The sequence below is a fragment of the Culex pipiens genome, chromosome 1 (assembly GCF_016801865.2).
Source record: "Culex pipiens pallens isolate TS chromosome 1, TS_CPP_V2, whole genome shotgun sequence".
In the NCBI taxonomy this organism is placed as follows: Eukaryota; Metazoa; Arthropoda; class Insecta; order Diptera; family Culicidae; genus Culex; species Culex pipiens.
Genome location: NC_068937.1, coordinates 11255470 through 11276544, shown reverse-complemented (window position 1 = coordinate 11276544; position 21075 = coordinate 11255470). Strand labels below are relative to the sequence as shown.

General features: G+C 34.3%; 1 protein-coding gene across 7 annotated transcripts in view; it reads right to left on the bottom strand.

The window, feature by feature from the left end:
• The window catches only part of LOC120430783 (uncharacterized), a 185463-nt gene that overhangs the window by 4147 nt on the left and 160241 nt on the right, over positions 1–21075 (bottom strand). For 5 of the 7 annotated variants that reach the window (XM_039595900.2, XM_052706278.1, XM_039595921.2 and 2 more), the window contains 5 exons: positions 14331–15317; positions 14138–14264; positions 7065–7210; positions 6736–7003; positions 2130–2513 (listed from right to left, as the gene is read on the bottom strand). In XM_039595900.2, coding sequence (XP_039451834.1) covers positions 2130–2513; positions 6736–7003; positions 7065–7210; positions 14138–14264; positions 14331–15317 — 1912 coding nt within the window. Of the gene's footprint in view, positions 1–2129; positions 2514–6395; positions 6644–6735; positions 7004–7064; positions 7211–14137; positions 14265–14330; positions 15318–21075 lie in introns of those variants that run through there. The other 2 variants (XM_039595908.2, XM_039595935.2) reach the window with 2 other exon arrangements.

The following is a 21075-nucleotide window of genomic DNA, read 5'->3' as shown; positions in this document are numbered from 1 at the left end:
ATATTTTTATTCAGCAATTCCCCACGAAAAAAAAGTTCTCCGATCGAGCTCAATTTTTTTCTGGGGGATCCTTGGCCGAAATAATTAGACCCGTATTTTTTTTTTGTTTGACCATTAGGGTGACATACGCCGTGTTAGGGTGGTTCGAAAAATGGCAATTTTCGGAAAATTTCACATAACATATCAAAAAATTGTGAAGTTATGTTTTCGATACTCTGAGATACGATGTTTTGAAAATAAAAACTGGCTTTTTCGACGCGCCACGCGCAAAAATGGGAAAATGACGAAAACGGGAAAAATTGACTTTTTTCACTAAAACTGCGATAACTTTAAAATTTCAGCGATGACCTATACATGTTAGGGTACCATTTTTTTGTAATTAAAAGCAACTCTGGATTTTAAAATCAATTTAGAAAAAAAAAACTTCGCGGCCCTTTGTGACAGAAAATTTTATACCTGACAGCTTTTTGAGGGGACCATAGTTGACCCATCGTTCAATGTTGTCTTGTCAATTATTTATTTTTTGCATTAAAATAAAAAAAATGATCAGGCTTTAGGATCCTGTTATCCAAAAACTCAGGAAGCAAACAAAAAGTATTTGTCGGTCATTAATTGCAAAACCATAAGTTTTTTTTTTCATTTTGTATCCAACGTTTTTTAAACATTTCTAATAATTCTGATGAAAGCCATGAAACTTAAGGCATGTTTATTCATACATTCTAAACTATTTTGCAATTTATTGATAGCAGTGTAATTGTTATCATGTTTTTTTGATACTGGTTTTGAGCTATTGATATTGATTGATTTTGATTTTCAGTTTTTATAAAAGTACTTTAAAATAATTTTAATGGAATTTATTTGAAAAGAAATCCAAACAAACTTTTGGGACAATATTTTTGAAAATTTGAGGATTTTATTCCAATTTTATGAAAAATTTTCAGGAGCCGTCTTGGGCCCGATAAAGGGGTTCTTCCGGGTGGTGGGCAAAATCGAGTCTGACATTTGAACCTAATTCTGAAAAATACAAATAAAAACTAGATGCGAAAACTGTGAAAAAAAATTGAACATTTAAGGATATCTCAAGTAAAATTTCCCGAGAACTCCGTAAAAATTTTGCAGACATAGAATCGTTGGTTCAGCCACCTTTAGAATGGCGTTTTGTGAGGAGCAATCTCAGAGGAAGCATTTATTCGGACATTAGAAACCCAGCTAGTCGTCAATTTGTCATTTTGCATGGTGTAAGTAACTGTCATGGCAGTATTTGGTGTTGAGTTAACAAAAAATTCTCGAAGTGCTCGAAGTGATGGAGAGCGATTGCCCTGTATACGCCGATCACATGCTAGCCAATCAAAGAGAGAGGGAGAGTAGGAGAGAGAGTATTCAGTAGTGACTAGTGTAACCACCGTTCGGGTTTCATCCCACGACCCTAGAAGTATGTCTTTTATGACAAATTGTAGTAAAGCTTTAAGCTTTGTTTAAGTGAATGATGTACATAAGACACAACAAGATAGATTTTTACAGGAAGAAACATTCATGAAGAGTAGGGATGACTACCGAAATTGAAGAACGGGCAATTTTCACTTGAATTTGAAGAGATACTTTTACATTCATCGAAGGAAGACACATTTTTAACATAAAGTTTACAGCACGTACCTTGCCAATCATTTTTGGACTCGACCTACTCGATTCCAACGCTTGTACTTTTTAAATTACAAGTTCTATTTTGGATTAAATATCCAGGACATTTGTTCGAGATTCGAGAAAAGGTAGGTGTCATTTATTATTCAAAAAGTCAAATATCAATAACAGGTATAATTACAGGTAATTTTTGGTATTCAGTCTTGAATATCACTTGATTATTTCTTCTTTGTGTCGAATATTGCTTGCTCTCTGTAATTTTATCAACTGTCAGAGAATGCTTTTATGCTTACACAATTAGTCATTCAATCTAAAAATATGAAAACTCAGCTACAGGTTCTTAGAAATAGTCGAAAAAAGTAAAGAAAAATGCTTAAAAATAAGTCAAAAAAATCACTCCTCAACCTTGATGCAACAACAAAAAATCAACAACTTCGCCATTAAACCAAACTCGATTGGTTCTGCTTTCTTCAAACTAATCCCACTCTTACCGTTAGCATTGCTATTGCTCAGCTGGCGCAGCGGTTTGGCCCGGCTCTGGATGAGTGGCCGCTCGGGCGATTCGTCCGCGTACGGAATGTTCTCGCCGAGGGTGAGTGGCCGCGAGTGGTGCACCGACCGTCGCGTCGGAGTCGCCTGCAGTTGCTCGTTGTAGCAACAGCTGCTGCTGCCGTCGCTGTCCTGGCCGGTTCCGGTTGGGGTTCCGATGCCGCCGCCGCCGCCGCCGCCGGTGTCCGCCACGTCCCGGTCCGAGTCGACCGAGGAGTTCCGCAGCGAGCGCAGCTTGTGGTCCAGCGCGATCGTGACCGTCTTGAGGGACATCGAACCTGGCGGCGAGAGAGAGGGCGGAGAACAAGCCGGGTGGTGGTTAGCCACTGGATTTTGAACGGGGTGGTGAGTCGGGTTAGAAAAGTTTTGTTTTTCGTTTTTTGGTTTAGTTTAAAGATTGGGTTCAGTCCAGGTTAAATTATGAGACATTTGAGTGATTTAGAATTCACAGCAGAGTATTATCAAGATCATAATTCAAGTTTTATTCACATTAAAAATTATTTAAGCCAAAACATACTTTGAAGTATTTTTAACATTTGCAATATGCTGCAAGATGCAAAAAAAAAAAATTAAAATATTTTCATAGATAAAAATCTAAATAACTTATTTGATCGAATGCTAACTAGGAGAAATTCTCGTATCAATTATGGAATTTGTTCTTTTCTATTCATCCAGCAATTTTCATAAATCAAGTCAGTTTTTTTCCGCAACTTTTGGGAGAAGCTTATTTTTTGTAAATTTTGTAATTTTTATAATATTTGTAATTTTTACAATATTTGTAATTTTAGTATTTTTTGTAATTTTGATAATTTTGGTTGTTTTGGCCAATTTTGCCATTTTCGATATTTTTTCCATTTGGATCATTTTGGTAAATTTGGTAATTTTGGTCGTTTTGGACATTATAGACATTTTGAACATTTTGGTCATTTTGATCATTTTGGTAATTTTGGTAATTTTGGTAATTTTGGTAATTTTGGTAATTTTGGTAATTTTGGTAATTTTGGTAATTTTGGTAATTTTGGTAATTTTGGTAATTTTGGTAATTTTGATAATTTTGGTAATTTTGGTAATTTTGGTAATTTTGGTAATTTTGGTAATTTTTGTCATTTTGGTAATTTTTGTCATTTTGGTAATTTTTGTCATTTTGGTAATTTTGGTCATTTTTGTCATGACAAAATTTTTGTAATTTTTGTATTTTTTGTCTTTTTTGTCATTTTTGTAATTTTTGTAATTTTTGTAATTTTTGTAATTTTTGTAATTTTTGTAATTTTTGTAATTTTTGTTATTTTTGTAATTTTTGTAATTTTTGTAATTTTTGTAATTTTTGTAATTTTTGTAATTTTTGTAATTTTTGTAATTTTTGTAATTTTTGTAATTTTTGTAATATTTGTAATTTTTGTCATTTTTGTCATTTTTGTCATTTTATTCATTTTTGTCATTTTTGTCATTTTTGTCATTTTGGTGATTTTGATGATTTTTTTTTTAAAATTTTGGTGATTTTTGAAATTTTTGCCATTTTGGTCATTTTGGTAATTTCGGTCATTTCGGTAATTTTTTGAAATTTTGTCCATTTTGGTCGTTTTGGTCATTCTGGTCATTTTGGTCATTTTGGTCATTTTGGTCATTTTGGTCATTTTGGTCATTTTGGTCATTTTGGTCATTTTGGTAATTTTGGTAACTTTGGTAATTTTGGTAATTTTGTCAATTTCGTCATTTTGGTCATTTTGGTCATTTTGGTAATTTTGGTAATTTTTGTCATTTATGACATTTTTGTCATTTATGTCGTTTTTGTCATTTTTGCCATTTTGGTGATTTTTGAAATTTTGATCATTTTGGTGATTTTTGAAATTTTGACCCTTTTGGTCATTTTGGTCGTTTTGGTCATTACGGTCATTTTTTTGAAATTTTGGTCATTTTGGTCATTTTGATCATTTTGGTAATTTGGTCATTTTGGTCATTTTTATCATTTTGGTAATTTTTGTCATTTTTGTCATTTTGATCATTTTGATCATTTTGTCATTTTTGTCATTTTTGTCATTTTTGTCATTTTTGTCATTTTTGTCATTTTTGTCATTTTTGTCATTTTTGTCATTTTTGTCATTTTTGTCATTTTTGTCATTTTTGTCATTTTTGTCATTTTTGTCATTTTTGTCATTTTTGTCATTTTTGTCATTTTTGTCATTTTTGTCATTTTTGTCATTTTTGTCATTTTTGTCATTTTTGTCATTTTTGTCATTTTTGTCATTTTTGTCATTTTTGTCATTTTTGTCATTTTTGTCATTTTTGTCATTTTTGTCATTTTTGTCATTATTGTCATTTTTGTCATTTTTGTCATTTTTGTCATTTTTGTCATTTTTGTCATTTTTGTCATTTTTGTCATTTTTGTCATTTTTGTCATTTTTGTCATTTTTGTAATTTTTGTCATTTTTGTCATTTTTGTCATTTTTGTAATTTTTGTAATTTTTGTAATTTTTGTAATTTTTGTAATTTTTGTAATTTTTGTAATTTTTGTAATTTTTTGTAATTTTGGTAATTTTTGTAATTTTTGTAATTTTTGTAATTTTTGTAATTTTTGTAATTTTTGTCATTTTGATCATTTTGGTCATTTTGGTCATTTTGGTAATTTTGGTAATTTTGGTAATTTTGGTAATTTTGGTAATTTTGGTAATTTTGGTAATTTTGGTAATTTTGGTAATTTTGGTAATTTTGGTAATTTTGGTAATTTTGGTAATTTTGATAATTTTGGTAATTTTGGTAATTTTGGTAATTTTGGTAATTTTGGTAATTTTGGTAATTTTGGTAATTTTGGTAATTTTAATCATTTTGGTCATTTTGGTCATTTTGGTCATTTTGGTCATTTTGGTCATTTTAGTCATTTTCTTCATTTTTGAAATTTTGGTCATTTTGGTCATTTTGATCATTTTGATCATTTTGATCATTTTGGTAATTTTGGTAATTTTGGTAATTTTGATCATTTTGATAATTTTAGTCATTTTGGTCATTTTAATCATTTTTGTCATTTTGGTCATTTTGGTCATTTTGGTCTTTTTGGTCATTTTGGTCATTTTTGAAATTTTGGTCATTTTGATCATTTTGGTCATTTTGATCATTTTGGTCATTTTGGTCATTTTGGTCATATTTGGTCATTTTAGTCATTTTGGCCATTTTAGAAATTTTGTTCATTTTAGTCATTTTGGTCATTTTGGTCATTTTAAAATTTTGTTCATTTTAGTCAATTTTGGTAATTTAGGTCATTTTGGTCATTTTGGCCAATTTGGCCATTTTAGTCATTTTAATAATTTTGGTCATTTTGATCATTTTCGTCAGTTTTGAAATTTAGGTCATTTTTGGTCATTTTTGCCATTTTGGTAATTTTGGTTATTTTGGCCATTTTAGTCATTTTGGTCATTTTCGTCATTTTTGAAATTTTGGTAATTTTGGTCATTTTGATCATTTTGGTAAATTTTTTAATTTTGGTAATTTTAGTAATTTGTAATTTTGGTCATTTTGGTAATTTTGATCATTTTGGCCGTTTTGGTAATTTCGATGATTTTGGCCGTTTTGATCATTTTGATGATTTTAATTATTTTGATCATTTCGGTCATTTTTATCATTTTGGTCAATATTGTCATTTTTTGTTACTTTGGTAATTTTTGTAACTTTTGCTATTATGGTAATTTATGGTAATGCTAATGCTAATGCTATCATGATAACTTTTTGTATTTTTTTTTGTCATTTTGATAATTTTGGTCATGTTGTCAATTTTGGTCATTTTGGAGTTTTTGACTTTTATTATTTTGGCCATTTTTGTTATTTTGGTTGTTTTGGTCATTTTCGTCATTTTGGTAATTTTGTTACCAAATGACCACATTTTGGTCGTTTGGTCATTTGGTAATTTTTGTCATGTTTGTCATATGGAACATTTTAGAAAATTTTGATCGTAGAAAATACTCGAACAAAAATTTCTGACACAATTTTCAAAATAGTAAACTTCAGGCAACCCTATTCAAGCGATTAGTACAACCAAGTTGAACAGAGAGTTAGTCAAAAATCGGGGCTATAAAAACGAAGCACACGCTCAGTTTGATTAGGGAGGAAAAAACTCGACAGAAATAGATTTTCGTTTGGTTTTTAATTTGCGAAGAAAAAACTGGCCAGCGCAAAAGGGGGCTTAGGAAAAGCATTCACTCTCTGAAGACAACACTACCTTTTGGGAATTGATCGACGGGATGAACGCGAGAATCCCTCAAGTTCACGGTCTCACATTTAAGAAGGTACTATTGTTTTGTTTTAAATTGACTAGTTTTTTACTGGTGTGGCGAATTTCTTCGAATAATCTTTCTCGGCGAAAGAAATTCGAGAAATATTTGAGGAAAATAAATTTAAAAGAAAAACGAAACTGCTATGTTGAGGATCTAACCTCACGAATAGTACCACGGGTAAAACCTTCGATAAACTGCAAAAAAATAAAACATTTCGCAAAGAGAAGAGGGAAATTGTTGTACGTTTGTAATAATCCACCACCACCAGCGTTCCAAAAATACTCACCATTATCGGCAAACGCACTGTCGTTCGAGTCCTCCTCGGACGATCGGTTTAATACTGAGGAAGCGTCGTCGTTGCTCTGGCTGCTGCCGAGTTGCTGCCGGCCGCCGAAGAAATGCTGATGGTCGTTGGTGTGGGCCGCCGGAGACGACGACGAGTGCCGGTCCAGGGCGGCCAGCGACGCAGGTCCAATTTGCTGCTGAAGGTAGGACGAGGTCACCCGGTGGTGGTGGTGCGAAGACCGCGACGATTGTTCCTTCGATTCCGCCGACTGTTGGTACCAAAAATATTTTAAATTTGTTGAAGAATGAAGAAATTGACCAAGAAATTACCGTTGTACTGTCCAGCGAAAGCGTGTCCGGCGTCGTCGAGGACATGGTGCTCTTACGTTGGGTCGTTCTTCGGATCTTTCGGTTTGCTGCCTGCACGATCTGAGCCACAAAGTGTGAGCTACTTTCCTTTGATGAGTCTTTGAATGCTGGAAGGGAGGGAAGAAAATTGTTAGTTTTTTAGTAATTTCTTGAAGTTCGCAAAATTTTTAAAATTCCTTAAATTTCTGAAATTTACAAAATACTTGGAGGTCCTAAAAATATTAAAATTCCTTAGATCCGTAATTTTTTTTCAAGTTCCTTGAATTTCCGGAATTTCATGATTTTTTAAAATTCATAAAATTCTTGAAATTCTTGAAATTTTTGAAATTCTCAAAAAAATTGAAATTCTTGAAAATATTAAAATTTTTGAAATTCTTGAAATTCTTGAAATTTTTGAAATTATTAAAATTATTGAAATTCTTGAAATTTCTAATATTCTTGAAATTTCTAAAAATCTTGAAATACTTGAAATTCTTAAAATTCTTTAATTTCTTCAAATTTCTTAAATTTCTTGAATTTTACGATTTTTTTTTGAACTTCTTGAATTTCGTGAATTTATTCAATGTCTTGAATTTCTTGAATTGCTTCAATTTCTTAAATGTCTTTCATTGTTATCCGAGCATTCGTTGGTGAAGGTTGTCTGAATCAACATGACTCGTCGCGTCCCGGCGCAGAACGCCGGCAATATTGCCCTACCTGCGGCTCAAGCAGGCAAAAAAGTGGGAATTTCCAAAAGGAAGGTTGAGGCCTCAACTGATGGCCAAAAACCGGGAATTTCCAAAAGGAAGGTGCTTTTGGAAGTGACATCGAACAGCAAAAAGACGAAAAAGAGCGACGGTACTGTACCGATGGATGAGGAGGAGGAGAACTCTTCATCGCACGAGGAGCAGCTTTTGAAGAACAACAAGTTCGCTGGACTGCCTGACGAGGACCAGGTAGCGGAAGCAAAGGAGAATGAAGTGAAACAGCGAAAGGAGAAACTGCCTCCTTTTTATGTGCGGCAATCAGCAGCAACGATCGACTTTCGAGCGGGGCTGGTTGAACTCATCAAGTCTGGGAAAGTCCTAGGCAACATTCGTCTGTGTCAGGACGGATTTAAGGTGCTGGTGCAATCCAGGCAGCACTATCAACTGGTCAAGGATTACTTGACCGAAAACGAGGCGGAGTACTTTACCCATGATGTCGTCATGGATAAGCCGTACAAAATCGTCGTCAGAGGTCTGTACGACATGCCAGTGGAGGAATTAGCTGCCGAGCTAAAAGTTTTGAAACTGGATGTGTTGGCCGTGCACAAAATGAGCCGACGCAACAAAGACATCAAGTACCGTGACCAGCTCTACCTGTTGCATTTGGCTAAGGGATCGACGACGCTTCCTGAGCTGAAGGCAATTCGAGCGGTTTTCAACATTATCGTGTCGTGGGAGCGATACCGACCAGTGCATCGTGACGTCACACAATGCTTCAACTGTCTGGGCTTCGGGCACGGAGGTAAGAACTGCCACCTGAAGCGTCGTTGCGCCAAATGTGGTACCGATGCGCACATCACATCCCAGTGCATCCAAGATTCGCTGGTGAAGTGCCTCAACTGCAACGGTGAGCACTCGTCAACCGACCGAAAGTGCCCCAAGAGAGCTGAGTTCGTGAAAATTCGGCAGCAAGCATCGACGAAGAATCAGCCTCAGCGTCGTAGAACTCCTCCAGCCCTGGTGGAGCAAAATTTTCCACCTCTTCAACCGCGACGCCAGGTCCCGAACTTGGCACCGTTGCCGTTGGATCCCAGGAAGAGAGCTGAGATGAATCATCCACGGCCGGGTTCCAGCCAGGAGCCGAGACCGCCACCACCGGGCTTCAGCCAGGAGCCAAGACCAACCCAAGAACCAGCAGTTGAGGAAAATGGTAATGATCTTTACACCTCAACCGAACTCCTCAATATTTTCAAACAGATGTCCGCTGCACTGCGTGGATGCAAAACCAAGACCCAGCAGATTGAAGTGCTGACCTCGTTCGTCATCCAGTATGGATCGTAGGTCCCTCAAGCTGCTGAATTGGAACGCTTGCTCCATTAGGAGGAAGAACTTAGAGCTGGTGGATTTTCTTCGCGAGAAGGAGATCGACGTAGCTGCCATCACGGAAACTCATCTGAAGCCCGGTGAAAAAGTTTATCTGCAAAACTACAAGATTGCGACGCAGCTCGACAGGACCACGTCTGGAGGAGGAGGTGTGCTTGTCGCTGTTCATCGTGATCTCAAGCCACGCCGGCTGCCACACTTTAAGCTGGACATCATCGAGGCCGTTGGAGTGGAAATTCCCACTTCGGTTGGCCCAGTACTCTTCATTGCTGCATACTGCCCACGTCAGGTGAATGCCAGAGATGGTTCAGCAGCAAAACTGAAGGGCGATATCCAGAAGCTGACACGGCGGAGCGCAAAGTACATCATCGCTGGTGACCTCAACGCGAAGCATGAAGTTTGGGGCAACAGCAGGAGGAATCGGAACGGAGTGATTCTGCACAACGATCTGCAAAACGGATACTACAACGTTGTGAGTCCGGATCGTCCAACGAGGGTGGCTCGGTCTGGGAATCACTCAATCATCGATTTCTTCATTACCAATATGGCTGAGAACGTGGCTCATCCTGAGGTGTTTGAAGAGTTGAGTTCTGATCACTATCCGGTGGTTGTGGAGGTTGGAGCTTCCGTTACTCCGCAGCGGCAACCAACCCGGAAAGATTACCACAACGTTGACTGGCAGCAGTTTCAGCAAGTGGTAGACAGCAACATCGACTATGATCAACACCCGGAAACTTCTGCTGATATTGATCGTTCGCTGGAGGTGATCCAGCAGGCTATCAACCAAGCAGAGGCTGCCAACGTTCGGGAGGTTCCTGTTAATTTTAAGGTAACTGATATTGACGTAGATACTAAACACTTGATTAGACTTAGGAATGTTTATAGGAGACAATATCAACGGACTGGGGACTATGACAAAAAGATTTCAGTTAACAATTTGAACAAAATCATACAAGACCGACTTGACAATATTAGAAATCAAGAATTTTCAAAACATGTAAGCCAGCTTGGGAATTATTCAAAACCATTTTGGAAACTTTCAAAAGTTCTTAAAAACAAACCAAAGCCTATTCCTCCTCTTATTGTTGAGGATTCTCCTTTGATTACATCCGAGGAAAAGGCAAATGCACTTGGGCTTCATTTTGTTAGTTCACATAATCTTGGCGCTTCCATGACCAGCCGTAAAGAAACATCAGTTGCCAATAGTATTTCAACAATCAATGACTCTACCTTTGAATTTCCTGCAGATTCCCATGTTTCTGGTGAGGAAGTCAAAGTTGCAGTTAAACAAATGAAAAATATGAAAGCTCCTGGCTTTGATAACATTTTTAATCTAGTGTTGAAAAAACAGAGTGATCAGTTCTTTCAACATCTAGCCAATATTTTCAATAAATGTTTGCAACTTGCTTACTTCCCCACCAATTGGAAGCTGGGCAAAGTCATACCAATTTTGAAGCCTCAAAAAGATCCAACATCGCCAACAAGTTATCGTCCCATTAGTCTTTTGAGTAGTCTGTCCAAACTCTTTGAGAAGGTCATCTATTCAAGGCTTTTGGATTTTACCAACGATAATAATATAATTTTGAATGAGCAGTTTGGCTTCCGAAAGGGGCATAATACTGCTCATCAGCTTACGAGAGTAACTAAAATCATCAAGCAGAACAAGCTTGAGTCTAAATCAACTGCTATGGCTTTGTTGGATGTTGAGAAGGCTTTTGACAATGTTTGGCATGATGGTTTGATACATAAACTGTATTTATACGGTTTTCCAATGTATCTTATCAAAATTATCCAGCACTATCTTTCGGAGAGATCGTTCAGGGTTTTTCTGAATGGGATTGCTTCTGGATTATTCAACATTGATGCTGGGGTTCCCCAAGGAAGTATTCTTGGCCCACTTCTGTACAATATTTTTACATCTGATTTGCCTACTCTTCCTGGTAATGGTGTGTTGTCACTTTTTGCTGATGACACTGCCGTTATTTATAAGGGTAAAATAACCAGATATTTAGTCGGCCGTCTTCAGAAGGGTCTTGACGTTCTTTCCGAATACTTTGGCGACTGGAAAATTCGCATAAATGCAGCCAAAACTCAAACCATCATTTTTCCACTTTCCAAATCGGCCCGATTTGTCCCAAAGGATGATGTTTTGATTAAAATGAATGATGTTTCAATACCCTGGTCAAAGGAAGTTGTATATTTAGGTCTCATACTTGACTCGAAACTATTGTTTCGACAGCATGTAGATAAAATATTGAACAAGTGCAGCATTCTCATCAGGTGTTTGTATCCTTTAATTAACAGAAAATCAAAGTTATCTTTGAAAAATAAGCTAGCAGTTTACAAACAAATAATTTACCCCGTTATTGAGTATGCAGTACCTGTTTGGGAGTGTTGCGCTAGAACTCATAAATTGAAGCTCCAGCGTGTCCAAAACAAGGTACTAAAAATGGTTTTGAATGTTCCTGGCTGGACTAGATCAAGTGAGGTTCATGAATTAGCAGAAGTAAAAATGTTGGATCAGAAGATTCAAGAAAAATGTTTGAAATTCAGGGAAAAATGTGCTATATCTGAATACCCCTTGATTCAAGGATTGGTTTAGTTTATGGTAAGATTAAGTTAGTTTTAGGTTAGGTTATGTTTTCTTAATTTTTTTTTCTTCATTGTACCTAGTGTTACAAAAATGATAAATCATATACTTTTAAAGTTATGAATATGAACAGTGTTTAAATCACGAAAAGCAAACTAAAGCTGAAGAGCCACAGCTGACCACTTATTATGTAAACCAAATGTAATTATTATAAGAAAGATTCAATAAAGTATATTTAATTCAAAAAAAAAAAAAAAAATTCTTAAATGTCTTAAATTTCTTGAATTTCATGAATTTCATGAATTTCTTGAATTTCTTGAATTTCTTTAATTTTTTAAATTTCTTGAATTTCTTGAATTTTTTTAATTTTCTTAAATTTCTTGAATTTCTTGAATTTCTAAAATTTCTTGAATTTCTTGAATTTCTTGAATTTCTTGAATTTCTTGAATTTCTTGAATTTCTTGAATTTCTTGAATTTCTTGAATTTCTTGAATTTCTTGAATTTCTTTAATTTTTTGAATTTCTTGAATTTCTTGAATTTCTTGAATTTCTTGAATTTCTTGAATTTCTTGAATTTCTTGAATTTCTTGAATTTCTTGAATTTCTTGAATTTCTTGAATTTCTTGAATTTCTTGAATTTCTTGAATTTCTTGAATTTCTTGAATTTCTTGAATTTCTTGAATTTCTTGAATTTCTTGAATTTCTTGAATTTCTCAAATTTCTTGAATTTGTGGTTTTTTTTAATTTATAAAAAAATTAGAAATTAAAAAAAAAGAAAATTTAAGATATTTAACAAATTAAAGCATTTGAAAAAATCAAGAAATTCAAAAAAATCTAAAATTCAAGAAATTCATAAAACTCAAGAAATTTAAGAATTTCAAGAAATTGAAAAAAATCAAGAAATTCAATAATTTTGTGTTTTTTACAATTTCTTAAATTTCTTGATTTTTATGAATTTTTTGAATTTCTATTTTTTTTGAATTTCTTGATATTTTTGTTTTTTTTTTTTTCAATTTGTTGAATTTTCTAAATGCTTTACATTTTTTAAATTTTCTGAATTTCTTTAAAGAAATTGAAATTCTAAATTTTTATGAATGTCTTGATTTTTCAATTTCTTGAATTTCTTGATTTTCATGAATTTCTCGATTTTCTTAAAATTCTTGAATTTCTTGATTCCTTTTTGTTTTTTTTTTTAATTTCTTGAATTTTGCTCTTAAATTTCTTAAAGTAAAAAAAAATAATTTCTTAATTCTTATGAATTTTTTTTTCATATTCGTGAATTTCTTGATTTTTTTTTAATTTTCATGAATTTCTTAAATTTTTGATTCTTGGAATTTCTTGATTTTTTTGAATTTATGGTTTTTTTTCAATGCTTTGAATTGCTTACATTTCCTAAATTTTCTGATGTTCTTAATTTTTTTTTAAATTTCTTATTTTTTTTAATTTCTTGATTTTTTTTAATTTTTATGAATTTCTTGATTTTTTTGATTCTTGGAATTTCTTATTTTTTTTAAATGCTTTAAATTTTGCAAATTTCTTAAATTTTCTGAAGTTCTTAATATATTGAATTTCTTGATTTTTTTGAAATGTTTTCTTTGATTATTTAGATTTTTTCAGAATTTTATGATTTTCTTGAATTTCAACAAATTTTTAATTATTTTTTAATTTGTAAAAAAACTTGATCTTTCTATTGTCCTAAAATTACTCGCTTTTTATTAAATTCCAAATTTCTTTAAATTTTTTAAATAAATTTTCAAATTTCGATACATTTTCAAAGTCTCGGAATTCTTGATTTTTATGAATTTTTAGGGTTACTTGAATAATTTTTAAACATTTTTTTTAATTTTAATTATGTTTAGGATTTGGCGAGTTTCCTTTCTTTTGTTTATATTTTAAAATACTTTAATTCTAGAATTTCTAGTATTTCCTGCTGTTATTTTATTTTTGAACTTATCATAACCTGTAATTTCTTGGTTTTCTTAATTTATATATTTTTTAAATTTTGCAAAATTTTCTAAAATTTGGAAGATATCACGAATTGCAGAAATTCTTTATTTTTTTTCCAGAGTTTCTTAATTTTTTTAAAACTTCTATAATTTGCAGAAATAACAATCTAAAATTTCTCTAAATTATTTTTTTTTAATTTCTAAGTAATCGAAATATTGTTTTTTTTTATTTTGAAATTTTTCATTTTGGAATAAAATTTAAAATTTCGTAAATGTTTTCACTACATATTTTATTTACTGTAGTAATATAATATTTTATTTTTTTAAGTAATTCTTAAGTCCTATAAAATTTTAATTTTTTGGTACAAAGGGCACCGTGAAAATTTCAAAGATCGCCAGTAATTATGTTAAGGAAGAAGTGGTACTCACGTTCGATTTTAGAAACATTGTCAAGCAACAGTGATGCCGACGGCACGTCCAGTCCCGAATCAACGGTACTCGTCGATTGCTTTTCCTCCACTGCAGGCAGCAGGTCGTCCTCGAAGAAGTAGGTGTACTGTTGTTCAACAAACAAGAAAAGATTAATATCCAGGGATCTTTGGCGAACTCATCGCAAACTTACGTGATTCACGAGCACCTCGACGATCTGGCACTGGTGCTTCATGTCCTTGACGGCGGCCTCGAGCGACTCGTTGGCGGACCGCACGACCGACGGCCCAAACACGATGGCCAGGTTGCGCGGGTCCATCAGGTTGACCGGCGCGTTCATGCTGACCACGTACAGGTGGCGCATCAGGTGCTTGAGCGTTTCGTAGTTGTAGGTCGGAATGCGCGCCAGCAGGGCTTTGATCTCGATCAGCCGGGGCTGGCCCGAGAGCCGGTCGGCGGCGATAAAGCTGTTGTACAGGTCGTTCGGAAGCAGCGGCTCGGGGAGATTTCGGATGAACAGCTTGAGCAGGGAGGACACCACGTTGACGTCTTCCCACTTGGGGTCGCGCAGGGTGATTTCGTCCATGCCGCGGTTGACCTGCTCGGTGAGGGCGGTGATGGCCGCGGTGTTGCCCGGTATCCGGTAGATCCCGGTAACGGAGAGACCCTTCGACTCGACAATCCCGGTACACTTGGCCAACAGCAGCGGGACGTACGGATTTTCGTCCGACGGTGGACACATCGGCAGCGGCACGTTGATCGACGCCCCGTCCGGCAGCAGCATCTCGGCATTCTGCGGCGATCCCGGTTGACCCTGCATCTTCCGGAACTGTCGCGCCACGATGCCCTTCCACGTCTTGGACTTGGGCGAGCCGGTCTCCTTGTCCGAGCTCTCCTTCCCACTGTGCGACGAGGAATGGTGCTGCGACGACTGATGGTGGTGGCCACCACTGTTGGGAACCGGTGCCGACACCGCCGCTGAACTCTGCTGCGGCGTCTTTCGACTCTTGGTTACCGGCGACTGGCCGGACGGAGATCGCGAACCCAGCGCGTACTTGCGGTGGGATTTGGCCGACAGCACCGGCGAAAACTCGTCCGTACTGGTCGTCGATTGCACACTCGTCAGGGCGGCCACCCGCTGCGGTTCGGCCTGCTGTCCGCCCAGGTTGTTGATGTAGTCCTGTTGGAAGAGATTAGAAAGCAATTCGATTAGTCACAAACCTATACCTTCTAAAGATTCGCTAAAGTACACGAGTCCTCCGGAACGACCCGGTCAGCATGCGGCCGAACCGGCGCTGAATCCGGCCCTGCTCGTGGCCACAGCTGACAAAGTGGCGCGGACTGCCGAAGGCACCGTCCCACGCGTAGTACTCTTGCAAGATGGGTGCCGTCAGGATCAGATCCATGATCACTAGCAGCATGACGGGCCCGCTTAAAACGCCCAATTTGTGCCTTTATCTAATTTGAGGAATTTTACTGCACTTTAAAAAAGCGAACGAAAAATAACACACAAATGCTGCAGCGGTAACGAGAGACGGTTTATTGACTGTGTTATCACTGTTGGGAGCTGCCGTAGCGCCGTCACCGCCACGGGTTCCCACTTGATGGTGGCAGCGAGCCGTCCGCATGTTATCATAGATATTTTGAGCTATTAATCCCACTAGAAGGATTTTTATTTTACAACCCTTTTAATTTATTTCAAACAATCATCATAATTTGCAGTTTGACGAAGGTAGATAGTAAATATTTTTAACAAAGAAATAAACATATAAAAAAACTTCATTTTAAAATCAAGGGCCAAGACAGTAAGCAAGAGAGCAACACTCTCTCCTACAGATGCCTTTCGTTTTCTCTGCATAGTTCACTCTTGCAACTGAGTATACGAGAAGGAAACAGACGAAAAAAAGATAATCAAGCTGAAGATCGAGATTTGCTCTCTTACTCTCTATCTTGACGTCAACAACAAATTTGCCTTTAAAAGTCTAGACTTGCCTGAAGTTAGCAACACATCAATACATTTATAAAATATTTGTTTTATCTAGGTTTTCAACCAATCCCAATTTGTATTCCGAAAGCCTAAAATCTTAAAAAGGGATTTATTTTGATTTAGCAAAAAAGAAAAGAAAAAGACGATAGGTTATCATTAACCTGTTTAAATCGATTGTAATGGTGTAATAGAATTGTCGAAAGAATTCTTAGTCATCTTCTAGAATCAAACTCGATCGCTTTGGGGTCTTCGACAAAGTAGTAAATTTTCCATTAGGTTTTCATATTTAAAAAGAAATCGATGCAATAAAAACCACTTTTGGGAAAAGAAAATTATTGTGATTGTGAAACCATTGTGATGTGCAGTTGTCTAGAAATTTATAATTGAAAAAAAAAAATCATCTGCACCGGGGTTTCGATATCATGAATGCTATTTATTGCACAGGTTACTTCCTTCCCCGCCGCATATAGAATGTTAAAAAGAGGAGATTTGGAAGACGAGAAGTGTTGATGTTCCACTTTTTTGAGGGGATAAGGAAAAATCTTCAAATAATCCCCAAGTTAGTTTCGCTTGGAATTTGACGGGTTTTGAATTCTAGAACAATCTCGCTGAGAGTAGATGGAAGTCAAAGCCAGGAAGATTCCATAAGCGAAAAGTGAAACCAATTAGCCACAACTGCTCTATGGCTTTGAAAATTAAAAATGTTTTTCACTTATCGTTTTGGCCCTTTCACAAGAGTTACTTTTAATTTTGATAATTTGTTTTTTTTTAAGAAATAAGCAGACAGTTTTAAAACTTTTTTAATAAGGGCTAAAACTGAACATTTTTCTAAAAATTTCACCTTCAAATGTCTATAACTTGAAAACGGTGCATTTTATCAAAACAATTATAAAGTCATGCTTGATTGCAAATTTGATTTTGGATTTTATAAAGAGTTTTTAAATGTTGTTCAAAAACCTTTGAGATTTTTTTCCAAGAATCAGATTATTTTCTAAATGCATTTCTCCGGTATCAGATTTTGCAATTCTAGCGCAAATAATGCCATAAAACACATCCAAAAATTAAAAAAAATTCTGATAAATTGGGAATTCTGACAGAAGGTCAAATAAAAATAACGTGATTTTTTTCCGTGTACAGTACAGTGCAACGTTTCTTTTCCGATTTTGGCAAACCCAGAAATTATGATATTTTAGGACTCTTACAGGTTTCGGAGAATGGATTTAAAACCAAATTGGGGATATTCAATAATGACGTAACGTTTTGAAAACATGAAACAGTTTTTTTGATAAACAAGGATGTATTTTTTTTGCTTAAACTGCTACAAATATTTTTAAAAGTATCAAATCTTACATTTTTTGAAAACTTATGATTGCAAAACAACTGAACTAGAGTACAATGCATTTTAAAACACTTTTTTCATTCAAATGTTGAGATTGTGGCATTTTATTTAAATTTTTGTATGCAATGCTTTCACTTTGAATATATTTGCAAATTTAGTAAGTTTCAAAGCATGAATACTCAAAGCTGTTTACAAATAACAGTATTTTTTTTCGAAAGTACTGAAAATTTTCATAATACACAATATGGGTATGAAACGAAGCAAAATTGTGTATGCTTTTTAACATTTTTCGAGTTTTTTTTGTTGAATACTAAAATTTTCCCAAAAGACCGTTTTTTCGAAAATACTCAAATTTTCAAGATTCAAATATAAGTATCAAGCGAAGCATCATTTTGTCTGCATTTTCACATTATTAGAGTTTTTTTGGTTGAAAACTAAAATTCTCACAAAATACCGTATTTTTTCGAAAATACTCAAATTTACAAAAAAAAATCTATTTGGGTAATTCTCCGCCAACTCACACAGCAGTTGCCCCGACCCCTCTTCGATTTGCGTGAAACTTTGTCCTAAGGGGTAACTTTTGTCCCTGATCACGAATCCGAGGTCCGTTTTTTGATATCTCGTGACGGAGGGGCGGTACGACCCCTTCCATTTTTGAACATGCGAAAAAAGAGGTGTTTTTCAATAATTTGCAGCCTGAAACGGTGATGAGATAGAAATTTGGTGTCAAAGGGACTTTTATGTAAAATTAGACGCCCGATTTGATGGCGTACTCAGAATTCCGAAAAAACGTATTTTTCATCGAAAAAAACACTAAAAAAGTTTTAAAAATTCTCCCATTTTTCGTTACTCGACTGTAAAAAATTTTGGAACATGTCATTTTATGGGAAATTTAATGTACTTTTCGAATCTACATTGTCCCAGAAGGGTCATTTTTTCATTTAGAACAAAATTTTTCATTTTAAAATTTCGTGTTTTTTCTAACTTTGCAGGGTTATTTTTTAGAGTGTAACAATGTTCTACAAAGTTGTAGAACAGACAATTACAAAAATTTTGATATATAGACATAAGGGGTTTGCTTATAAACATCACGAGTTATCGCGATTTTACGAAAAAAAGTTTTGAAAAAGTTGGTCGTCATCGATCATGGCCGTTCATGGTCACCCGCGACAGACACGGACGACGAAACAAAGAGAAACGCAAAAAGTAACTTTTTCAAAACTTTTTTTCGTAAAATCGCGATAACTCGTGATGTTTATAAGCAAACCCCTTATGTCTATATATCAAAATTTTTGTAATTGTCTGCTCTACAACTTTGTAGAACATTGTTACACTCTAAAAAATAACCCTGCAAAGTTAGAAAAAACACGAAATTTTAAAATGAAAAATTTTGTTCTAAATGAAAAAATGACCCTTCTGGGACAATGTAGATTCGAAAAGTACATTAAATTTCCCATAAAATGACATGTTCCAAAATTTTTTACAGTCGAGTAACGGAAAATGGGAGAATTTTTTAAACTTTTTTAGTGTTTTTTTCGATGAAAAATACGTTTTTTCGGAATTCTGAGTACGCCATCAAATCGGGCGTCTAATTTTACATAAAAGTCCCTTTGACACCAAATTTCTATCTCATCACCGTTTCAGGCTGCAAATTATTGAAAAACACCTCTTTTTTCGCATGTTCAAAAATGGAAGGGGTCGTACCGCCCCTCCGTCACGAGATATCAAAAAACGGACCTCGGATTCGTGATCAGGGACAAAAGTTACCCCTTAGGACAAAGTTTCACGCAAATCGAAGAGGGGTCGGGGCAACTTTTCCCGATTTCGTGTGAGTTGGTAGAGAATTACCCATTTATTGGAGTTTTTTTTTATTTCAAAACTTGCAATAAAAGTATCAAACGAAGTTTTACTTTATTAGATTTTTTTTCGTTAAAAACTAAAATTTTCACAAAATACCGTATTTTTCGAAAATATTCAAATTTTCAAAATTTGCAATACAGTCCAGACTCAATTATCCGAAGTGAAATTTTGCCAAGGCCTTCTGATAATCGAGTCTGGACTGTATAAGTACCAAGCGAAGCTTAATTTGTTATGCATTTATCAATTATAAGAGTCTTTTTGGATAATATTAGAATTATAACAAAAAAAAATATATATTTTTTCTAAAGTACTCAAATTTTCATAATTTGAAATATGGGTATCAAACGAAGCGAAATTTTGTATCCTTTTTCAGTTTTTAATCATTTTTTTTGGAAAATACTTTTTTGTACTGGTATTTTTAGTATTTTTCAATAAAAGAAAAAAAAAAGAAAAAGCAAACAAAATTTCGCTTCGTTAAATACCCATATTTCAAATTATGAAAATTGGAGTACTTTCGAAAAATATTTTTTTTTTGTGAAAATTTTAGTATTTTCCAAAAAGACTCTTATAATTGGAAAATGCATAACAAATTTCGCTTCGTTTGGTACCCATACAGTCCAGACTCAATTATCCAAAGGCCTTGGCAAAATTTCACTTCGGATAATCGAGTGTATTGCAAATTTTGAAAATTTGAATATTTTCGAAAAATACGGTATTTTGTGAAAATTGTTGTACTTTCGAAAATTTATGGTATGTTGTGAACAATTTTTAGTATTCATACTTTTGTTTGGAAAATATTTTTTTATACTGAAAATTTAAGTATTTTCGAAAAATACGGTATATTGTGAAATATATTGTAAATTTTGAAAATTTTAATACTTTCGAAAAAATATGGTATTTTATGAACAATTTTGAGTATTCATACGTATTTTTTTGAAAATACTTTTTTATACTAAAAATTTTAGTATTTTCGAAAAATTCGATTTTTGTGTGAAAATTTTAATAGTTTTCAATAAAACTTAATAAAAAAGTGTAAAAGCATACACAACTTTGCTTCGTTTGATACCCATATTGCAAATTAGGCTGGTACAAATATTTTTAAAAGTTTTTGTCACCCCTCCCTTCAAAATTGGCCCGAAAAATCAGGGGGCAAAAAAAAATATTTTTACAATAAACTTCAAAATTTCAATGAAAATTCAAGTGCAACCAACTGAAATCAAATTAAAATACATTCTCCTGCGTTTAAAATCATTTTTAGCATGTTTGGGTTTATTAAAAAATCTTAAGATTTTTTGAAAATTTTCGATGCAAAATCTTTTTTTTCGATACAATTTTTGTTTTTGTCAGATCTTAGATTTTTTGAAAACTAACGATTGCAAAACAACTGAACTAGTGTTAAATGCATTTTAAACACTTTTTTCATTTAAATGTGAAGACCCCCCTTGACCTCGGCCATGGCCGAGGGACAAAAACTTTTTTAAATATTTGCATCGGCCTTATGAAAATTTGAGTACTTTAAAAAAAATACGGTATTTTGTGAACAAATTTGAGTATTCATACTTTGAAACTTACTACATTTTCAAAAAATATATATTCTTGGTGAAAGCATTGAAAATATAACATAATTTGGTTGAATGAAGTCTACTTTAAAATGAGTTATAATTTTATCGATTTACAACCTTGGTTCCGAAGAATTAATGAATTAAATGAATTGAACGATAAGAAAATATTTAACAGAGCCTGAGAACTTGT